Source organism: Helianthus annuus, chromosome 17 (genome assembly GCF_002127325.2).
Source record: "Helianthus annuus cultivar XRQ/B chromosome 17, HanXRQr2.0-SUNRISE, whole genome shotgun sequence".
NCBI classification, from domain to species: Eukaryota; Viridiplantae; Streptophyta; class Magnoliopsida; order Asterales; family Asteraceae; genus Helianthus; species Helianthus annuus.
The window spans coordinates 125,524,940-125,535,424 of NC_035449.2; the positions used below are offsets into that span (position 1 = coordinate 125,524,940).

At 33.6% G+C, this 10,485-nt stretch overlaps 1 protein-coding gene across 1 annotated transcript; it reads right to left on the minus strand.

Moving 5' to 3' along the window:
- Positions 1 to 246: 246 nt before the first annotated feature.
- On the minus strand, positions 247 to 9,762 carry LOC110924655 (arogenate dehydratase/prephenate dehydratase 1, chloroplastic). Its single transcript, XM_022168647.2, has 11 exons — positions 9,465 to 9,762; positions 8,307 to 8,374; positions 3,101 to 3,193; positions 2,740 to 2,940; positions 2,064 to 2,144; positions 1,887 to 1,982; positions 1,723 to 1,800; positions 1,483 to 1,572; positions 1,318 to 1,385; positions 1,134 to 1,215; positions 247 to 674 (listed from the first exon to the last, which is right to left on the minus strand). The coding sequence occupies exons 1-11, from the start codon at positions 9,760 to 9,762 to the stop codon at positions 618 to 620; spliced, it is 1,212 nt and encodes a 403-aa protein (XP_022024339.1). The 3' UTR covers positions 247 to 617.
- Between the last annotated feature and the right edge of the window lie 723 nt (positions 9,763 to 10,485).

Here is a 10,485-nt window from a genome sequence, read left to right on the forward strand (position 1 = left end):
TTAATTTTTATAATAAAAACTAAAGTTTAATCCAAACAAAACCCTTTTCATTGGTGAGGTTATTTTTAATAAAATAATAATAATAAGAAGGTTAAAAAGCTGAAGATGATGTCTGAAATGGAATATAGGTTCGTATACCATAACCCCTCATATGTGATGAGGTGGTGTACATAGCAATGCCCCCTCATAATGCTATATTCATCAAATTTATGGCCACCAAAAACTGTCTTTTTCAGACAAGGGCAATATCCAAATGTAACTGAATCATGTGAACAAACAACTTTGATTCAGACAACATTAATACCCATTCACATACAAAGAGATAATTGCTTGGAGAGCAAATCACAAATCATGAATAATGTTTGGGAAGAAAGAAAGCTACAAGAATCATTAACTAAAAAAGAGAGAATCAACTGTCAAAGCTTTTAAAATTGAACTAACAATCAAGAACGGTCTGTAAATAAAAATCTAGGCTGCAGTTTTTAGATTTTCACTCTATACCCGTTTGCTTAATAGAGCTAGTGAGGCTCTTGGAGGGTAGTTATTTCTCTCGGTGCTATCAACGGCATATAGTATGTGCAGTAGGTGCTCATAAAATGCATAAGATCAACAGGCATCTATAGGTTTGTATCTACTGGATAGCAACCAAGAACACGAAGAAAACTAGAAAATTCCTGCAAAAAATGTGTGTATATATAATCAATAGATTCGCAATATAATCATATAGCGCTAATACTTCTTGAGCAAGCACACAACTTCTTGAGCACATGTTTGCCTTACATTTTTGAAGTTTCTGATCACCATTCACCAAAATTATTTTTATTTAGTAATTTATATATAGTTATATGTAAAAAATGCTTCAGAATACAATTAAGATTTTACCAATTCAAAAGTTAAACAGTTAATTTGACACTTAAGGAGTTAAACACGGAATATCTTATAGACAGAAGTAACTTCAAAAGGTGTTTTCCATATTTCGTCATTCAAACTAGTGCTTATTAATTAAAATTTGAGGTATGCACAAATAGAATTTCGTATCCAACGAGCTTATTTTTTTTCCTAATATAGGTTACATGTTGAAAATAACCCATTCGACCTTTAGAAGAAATATGATACGAGCTATGAAGACCAACCTGCAGACGACAGAGAGCGTATTGTGCACGAGGCTCTGCCAATGAAGCTTCAAAATCAATGTAGAAGAAATAGTCAAAGTACCTGTGGCAATTTAAGTCAAGAATTAATATACACAATTAAAAGTCAACGGGAGAAAAGAGCATAACGTGAAACTCAATAGTCAACTTGGAAGAATAAACTCACTTGGCACTCCCCTTGTTACTATCATCAACAATTCTAAGTGGACGACTTCTTAGAGGCCGGCTCTCGATCTGTAAGTCAATTTTGGAATTAGAATAAAGTCAAATGTTGACTTTTAAATAGAAGAAATTTGTTAAAAAATAGAAGAAGTTTGTTAAAAGAAATTACCTTGGACAAATTGATGTCCCTAAGAGCAAAAACTGCTAAAGCTTTGAACAATACTCCCGGGCCTTCTTCTAATGTAAAGACAATACTTGTCTTTGATACAAAAGCATAATAAATAATCATTAATACGCAAAAAAATGCAACTTGCCTTGAAGGCCAACTGCATAGCATAAGCTACACTTAAGTTTCTCTAACGGGTTCTCATGGTCAGTAAAAATAAAAGAATAACGCATGATTCTTTACCTTATGAGGTTTGTCAGTTCCCGGCATTATAGGCTCCCTAGCTAGAATTAGAAAGCGCGTGACATTGTCTGAATAATCCTACGAGAACAATAAATGCGTGATCAAATGAACAATTAATAATTACGAAAATGATTTATCAGATTACAAAGAAATAAATAAGAAACCTGAAATTTTTTTGAGAGAATATGGAGCCCATATATTTCTGCTGCGCGAGAACTGGCAATTGCTCCGGTGTCTCGTACGCCTTTAGAGGCTACAATCTGTTGCAGATCTTAACGTTAATTGAGAAATAGATATAAAACCAAAAAACACAAACATTTTGAACAGATTCTTAGAGTTACCTGCGCTGCACCAGCAGTATCTTCGGTATTCTCTTTAACAACATTTAATTCATTCAACATCTTCTTACATTGATCAAATGCCTGTGTTATTAGGTTAAGGTAATCACTAACTTCATTCGAATTTACCATGATAAGATGTCACCTCAAAACTTGATATAGTATCATATTTACCCAAAAAAGATCATAATATCAGATATACCATTATCAAATTTGCGACATTACACCCTTCCTTTAAAACAAGCATTAGAATACAAGAGTTTGGAGCGTAAGGAGAAAGAAAAGGGTATAACAGTCATATTATAAATTGTATTGAATGAAATGGATAAATATGAAATTTTAAGTATTTTGAACGCGTATATATATGGCATTAATATTTTGGTTGGGTAAATATGATATTATGCAAATCTTCAGGGTATTACTCTCTCATATGTGTCGGTTGCATACTTTTATAGACATCAAACCTATTTAGCATTCAACAAATATCTAATAACCAATTTCAAATATTCGGGTTTATTTACCATTTGTAACTTGTCATTTATGAAATAATTACTTAAATAACCAGAATTTATCAGACACTTAACATCTAATTAACCGAATTTTAGAAACCGATCTTTTGTTAAAGATGATTATCTATTTTTGCATATTAAAAGTCACATAGCCGATGAGTTACACACACCTTAGGGTGGCTTAAAATACACTTTAAATCCTCCTTTTGTACACCAGGTAACCCCAAAAGACAATGATCAACAATGAGTTGCACTTCTCCTACAATATGCAGCCTATGACGAAGAATTAAATCGTAATTTGTGTGAACACTTCCGCCTACAGAGTTCTCAATTTGGAGTATGGCTTTGTCGACTAACCACAACTCAACTGCCTGCAAATCCATACCACATTAAGCATTCAAACTAAAAAAACATAAAGAATAAAATAAAAAATTGTAATAGCAATAAAAATGAGAATTATGTTTCTGTGAAAGTAGTGCATAATCTGGTTACAAAAAAGAAAGAACATAATATAGGAAATATATATAGTACCCCAAATACAGATTCAAAATCTTCACATGGAACTGTCTCACAATCTGGATATGCTTTAAGAGCAGCAGCCTCACTATACGCTCCGGGTGCACCCTATATAGTTCAAAAGATTTACCAATAAGTATCATAAGAACCACAATGGATGTACAGATTATTAGACATGTAAATATAAGAGAATATCACGAAAGTGGCCACTTATAAGTATTAGATAATCATATTTATATTATAACCTAGATAGTGTAACATGTATTATACATATATATTTATATATCCTAAAGTTTACAGCGGTTGTACCCCCGGGCCGCTTGTATATGTATTACTCGTTCTATACGGATTCATTTTTCATCAATTCATATATTTTTCTGTATGAACAATTCATCCTAGACAAAACCCTAGAAATCCTTACAAAGTGGTATCAGAGCCACACGCGTCGATCAATTTCTATCAAGAACCAAACTCCAGATCTCGTTTCTTTCCTTCAAATCACTCTCTGATTTCAAAATGATTCCAGCGACCGGATATCAAACTCAAATCCCAAAATTAACAGGGCAAAATTACTATCACTGGAATATTCAGATGAGGGTTTTATTAGAATCTCAGGAATTATGGAATATAGTAGAAGACGGATATCAAGAATTAGGAACGAATCCATCGGAAGAAGCCACCGCTGCATACCGAGATTCTACGAAAAAGGATAGAAGAGCGATGCACATTATTTTCCAGTCGGTAAATGAAACGGTCTTCGAACGCATAGCAATGGCGAAAACATCTAAGGAAGCATGGGTTACACTACATAAATCCTACAGAGGAGAGAATCGTGTAAAAACGGTAAAGTTACAAACTCTTAGATGTAGTTTTGATTCGTTAAAGATGAAAGAGGGCGAAACTGTTGAAGATTATTTCAACAGAACAACCCAAATTGTGAATCAATTAAGGATGAATGAAGAAAAAATTAGTGAACAACGAGTAGTAGAAAAAATTCTAAGAAGTCTGACTCGGAATTTCGAGTCCGTAGTCATAACTGTAGAAGAAACGAAAGATTTGGAAATTCTGTCCACCGAAGAACTCATGGGTATACTTCAATCTCATGAACTGCGGATGAAATTATATGATGATGTTCCTATGGAACATGCATTTCAAATGCAGAATTCGAGTTCGGATAAAACCGGACAAGCAAGGGGACGGGGTAAGAATAGAGGCAGAACTTGGGGCTCAATTAGATGTTTTAATTGTCAGAAACTCGGACACACGGCAAAGTTTTGTCCGAAGAAAGACGTAGATGATAAGTCTGACAATGTTTTAATTCATAAGGAAGATGAATTAGAAGAGCACCAAGAAGATACCATGTTTATGATTTTTAACATGGAAGAAATGATTAAGGATGATTGCTGGTATCTGGATAGCGGGTGTAGCAATCATATGACAGGCAATAAAGGTTTGTTTGTCAAGTTAGACGATTCACTTCAAAAGGAAGTAAGAACAGGCGATGATAAAAGATTAGAAGTTCAAGGGATCGGGGAAGTAATGATCTCAATAAAAGGTCAAAAAAGGAAGGTTCAAAACGTGTTTTATGTAAAAGGTTTAAAACACAACTTATTAAGTGTAGGTCAACTGCTACAAAAGGGATACAAAGTAGAATTTGTTAAGGAACGATGTATTATTAAAGATACAAACGACAGGATTGTGGGAAACATCAAAATGTCAAATAATAAGATGTTTCCTTTGAACCCTGGGAATGACATATCACTTGCACTATCCATGACAACAACTGATATCTCTACTCTTTGGCATGAACGATCTGGGCATGTGAACTATGATACCTTGCTTGCAATGGGAAATAAAGAATTAGTTCGAGGAATGCCTAGAATCACAAAAAATTCGGATATTTGTGAAGGATGTATCTCGGGTAAACATGCTAGAAAGCCATTTCCAAAGAAATCGATGTGGCAAACTAGTGAACCTTTACAAATAATTCATTCGGATATTTGTGGCCCCATGAAGACAGAGTCTATTGGTGGATGTAGATATTTTATCACATTTATTACATTTATTGACGACTTCACGCGGAAAACATGGGTATATTTTCTCAAGCTCAAATCAGAAGCTCTAAGTTATTTTAAACAGTTTAGAGCGCGTGTAGAAAAACAATCGGATCATCAAATTAAGACATTAAGATCTGATCGTGGAGGTGAATATTGTAGCAAAGCATTTCAAGACTATTTAATGTCAAATGGAATACACCATCAATTAACAAACAGTTACACTCCTCAACAAAATGGGGTGGCAGAACGAAAAAACAGGACTTTGATGGAACTTAGTCGAAGTATGATGAATATGAAGAATTTACAATATAAGTACTGGGCCGAAGCAGTGGCCTGCACTACGTACATATTGAACCGAACAGTTACAAAAACAAGACCTAGTATGACGCCATATGAAGCTTGGAATGGACGAAAACCAAGCGTGGAGCATTTCAGAGTATTCGGATGTTTGGTATATGTACATGTTCCAAAACAGCTTCGTAGCAAGCTTGATGTAAAAACGGAGAAAGCTGTGTTTGTAGGGTACAGCACAACCACAAAAGGGTACAAGTTATATAGTCCTCTCACAAATAGAATCATAATCAGTAGAGATGTCATATTTGATGAAAGTAAAACATGGACACCCGAATCCAACATCACAACTATACCGTTTATGATGGATAATGAAAACAGTTCAGTCACCAGATCTCGGTTGAATCAAGAATCAACACATGATGCCTCTAATGAAATTCGAGATACTCCCGAAAGCTCTAATGTCAATGACAGAAACAGTTCGGGTGGGGTTGAAGTAAATACTCCCGAAAGCTCTAATGTCAATGACAGAAACCGTTCGGGTGGGGTTGAAGTAACTGGAACTTCCGAAAACACAGATTCAAATCTCAGAGATCCTACTGAAAGTAGTGATAGTTCATCCACGGATTCTGAAAATGAGATCATCAAAACACGAAGTGTTGGAAGCATATACAGGAACACACGGGAACTCACAAATGAAGAGATATCTCAAAAGTATGGTAACAGTCAATCAGTCAACTTTGTTTTCTATACCAACACAGATCCTTTATCATATGAAGAGGCATGCAAAGATATAAAATGGCGAGATGCTATGGACAAAGAAATAGAGTCCATACACAAAAATCAAACATGGGAATTAGTAAATCCTCCAATAAATCAGAAACCGATTGGAGTAAAATGGATTTACAAGACTAAGTTTGATGAGCATGGAAATGTAGACAAGTATAAAGCAAGATTAGTAGTGAAAGGATATAAGCAAAAGTATGGGATAGATTATCTAGAAGTTTTCGCCCCTGTAATTCGATTTGAGACAGTTAGGATAGTTCTAGCACTAGCAGCAAGAGACGACTGGTATTTACATCAGATGGATGTAAAGACGGCCTTTCTAAATGGAAACTTAAATGAACAAGTATATGTGGAGCAACCTGAAGGATATGTCAAGAAAGGACATGAAGAAAAGGTATGTCTTCTTAGACGTGCTCTATATGGATTGAAACAAGCTCCTAGAGCCTGGTACAGTCGAATAGACAACTATTTCAAATCAAATGGGTTTAAGAAGTGCACATATGAACACACGTTATTTATCAAAGATACCAACGAAGGAAAGTTGGTGATATGTTTATATGTCGATGATCTAATCATAGCAAGCAACTCTATGAATTTGATCAATAATTTCAAAAACATGATGAAGGAAGAATTTGAAATGACAGATATGGGGAAACTACACTATTTTCTTGGAATGGAAGTTTCATATGAAAATGGAAACATAATACTTTCTCAAAGAAAATATATGCGAAGTTTATTAGAAAAATATAGGATGACTCAATGTAGTTCAGTCTCTACTCCTATGGAATATGGAGTGAAATTGTCAAAGGAAGATTCGGATACATTTGCAGATGAAGGAATGTATCGAAGTCTAGTTGGTAGCCTCATGTACCTTACCAACACCAGACCAGATATCACGTATGCAGTGACTAAGATCAGCAGGTACATGGAAAATCCAAAGAAAAATCACTGGGAAGCAGGCAAGCGAATACTTAGATACATTAAAGGAACGTTAAATCAAGGTGTCATCTTCTCTAAAGGTGGACAAAGAAAACTGATAGGGTTCAGTGATAGTGATTACGCAGGAAATATAGATGACAGCAAAAGCACATCAGGTCACGTATTTCTTCTAGGGTCAAGTCCTATTTCCTGGCAATCTAAGAAACAGAAGGTTGTGGCATTATCATCTACAGAAGCAGAGTATATGGCCTTATCTTTAGCCGGATGTCAAGCAATTTGGATAAAAGGCATATTAGATGAAATTCAAGGTAAAATAGAATATCCAATACCAATTTATTGCGATAACAAGTCAACCATTTGCCTAGCAAAAGATCCAGTCTATCATGGCAAAAGCAAACACATTCGTGTAAAGTACCATTTTATCCGGGATCAAATCAAGAAAGGAGAAGTGGAAGTATTATACTGTGCAAATAAAGATCAAACAGCAGACATTATGACCAAGGCATTACAAAACAAGGACTTCACAAGACTAAAGACTCGTCTAAACATGGAGACTATCTAGCTTACGGGAGGGTATTAGATAATCATATTTATATTATAACCTAGATAGTGTAACATGTATTATACATATATATTTATATATCCTAAAGTTTACAGCGGTTATACCCCCGGGCCGCTTGTATATGTATTACTCGTTCTGTACGGATTCATTTTTCATCAATTCATATATTTTTCTGTATGAACAATTCATCCTAGACAAAACCCTAGAAATCCTTACAATAAGTGTAGTGTACCTTTATGATCATGTTTAGAACAATTTCAAGCATATAGACATGAGATATGCAAATCTTTGGTTGTGTATCTACTCTTATTAGCCTAGAGCCTTAGGTTTATAGTCTATACAAATATAACAATAGATATGCAAATCCATAATCGATACGGTGTCAGATTAGTTTTAGTCCTTCTTATTGGAGAAAAGTCTGATACTCGAGTAAAGGTAGATATGTAACTCTTAGTCACGTATCTCATGGACAACTTAGAAATATGTTTCTGACTTGGCTATATAAGTATAACACGCTCAAAAGATTATTATTTTAATGAATTACTCTAAATAGGATATCTTAGTTTTATGCTTTTAATAGAATTACCTTGTAAGCAACCCGAACTTTTGAACCGACATTATTAGGAGAGGCAAGATTTGACGAAGATAACGGTTCTACAATAAGAAAAACATGTATAGTTAGATTATAAGGATATATGCTATTTAGGATTTCTTAATATGCTATTTATGACTAATTGCATGTATGTCCAATATTCTAATCAAATATTTTGAACTTACAAAAGGGACATTGAAATGTTCTAATAATGCATTACCAGCATTCAAAAGCAACAATCTTTAACAATTATACAAACCCTAATGCAGATTCCTAGAACACTATCCAAATCAATATGTATTGTTTCAAATTTAACACACAAAATATTCAAAATGCTATGCACAGTACTAGCTAGTTATGAAGGTGAAAGTAAATATATATCTTAATAAAATTAGAAAGGATAAAAATCACATGCATAGAATTCTGAAGACAACATTAGCTTGGAGCCCTGGATTACAAAAAGTTATTTTTTTATTCTATTTTGCACAAAAACAACTGCTTTTTAACAGTTAGAAGAACCCTAAATGCAGAATGCAAGAAAACCATCCAAAACTAATTTGGATTTGTTCCAAAACTGACAAAAAGCAATTCTAAATTTTATATGCAATACTAGTTATGAGAGTCAAAATATCTGTCTTAATAAAATTAGAAAAAATAATATATACATACATAAATACACACTCCAACAGAACTGCAATTGACTTAATCCTAGGGTGTTTTGGTGGGTCATATGGAAACTCAAAGCCTTTAGGAATGTTTGGAGGTTTTGGGTTTAAGTTGCACAGATGACATGATTAAAGAAAATTTGTCTTTAAAAAAACACTTAATCCTACTTATATTTGTTTGTGTGGGCCAAGTAAAATTTCAAACACAGTAACCTTCTCGTGTATGGCGGCATTGGTAGCTTCATGACCTTCCAATGTGTAGGTAATGGCTTCGAGTCTCATCAGAGAAAAATTGCTCTGGGTTGAGCAAAAGGTTTTACCGTAGTGAGCCTTTGGACATGATTTACCCGAGAGATCCGGTTTTTGTTGATCGTTAAAAAAAAGTAAAATTTCAAACTTATTGAGATACAATTCAAGAAAATAATAATACAATCCCAAACAAAAAGAAACCCTATAGATTTTTTTTATTGTAATTGAGTCAACTCACTTGGTAATGAACTCAAATCTTTATTCAACTTAGTGATCTGGGTACCATCAATTCTTCCATCTCCAGAATTTGAACCCAAATCAGAAAGTTTCAAAGGCTTTTTTTCATCTTTCAAATGGGGTTGACTTTGACCAAAATTTGCACTCAAGCAACCCCATTTCCTCAATGTATCAGCATGAACCCTGTGATCACCATTGAACCAAACAATTCTGTTCTTGTTGTGACGAAGATGACTGACACCCCTCTTAGAATGAGAACATGTTGCAGAAACACAAATGGGTACAACATTGGAAGACATGTCTTTATGTTCCTGTTTTCAAGATTTTGTAGATTGTCATATGATGGAAGCTTCATTTGCAGGAATGATTGTTTATACTTTATAGGCTAGTATTTGCAACCTACTCGTTCATAACCGTAATCATTTCCTTCCTGTTTTCATTAATAATTTTTATATAATTTATTTCTTTTTTTTTTTTTTTTGTTTTTCCTGGGGTGTTTGGCCGTATCTTTTAATATTAAATACCTGATATTTGTATTTATACTAATGCTAAAAAGAAAATATAATAACTTTTAAAGGTTAGATTTATTTAATAAAATTCTGATAGGAGTTATTAAATTCAATTAATAATTTCTTTTAGCTCCTTTTCATTATATAAAACTTCATTAATTAATTACTTTAAGTGTTGCAAGCATTTATTTGTTGAATTCGAACACAACTTTTAAGATAAGTTATCAATTTTCAATAAATTCTCTCTTTTTTAAATTATGAACAAATATTATTATTTTATAATTTCACTTCTTTTTTAACGTTGAAGATAAGATATCACTTTTCAATAAATTCTCACTTTTTAAAAAGTTAATTGCCAAAATCGTCCCAGAGATTTGGACATGTTTGTCATTTTCGTCCAAAATGACACTTTTGTACCAAATTTCCCTTAACTTGTAACTTTTTTGCCATTTTCATCCAAACCACTAACTTAGTTTATTTTTTCTGTTAAGTTGAGGATATTTAGATGAAACT

Bases quoted from the DNA above. Each gene is read 5' to 3' on its own strand.
- LOC110924655 (XM_022168647.2), bottom strand. From the start codon at position 9,762: ATGTCTTCCAATGTTGTACCCATTTGTGTTTCTGCAACATGTTCTCAT. The intron at 1,216-1,317 runs GTGAGTTTATTC...AAATTGCCACAG, and splicing joins AGTAACAAGGGGAGTGCCAA to GTACTTTGACTATTTCTTCT. The intron at 675-1,133 runs GTTGGTCTTCAT...CATTTTTTGCAG, and splicing joins ACGCTCTCTGTCGTCTGCAG to GAATTTTCTAGTTTTCTTCG.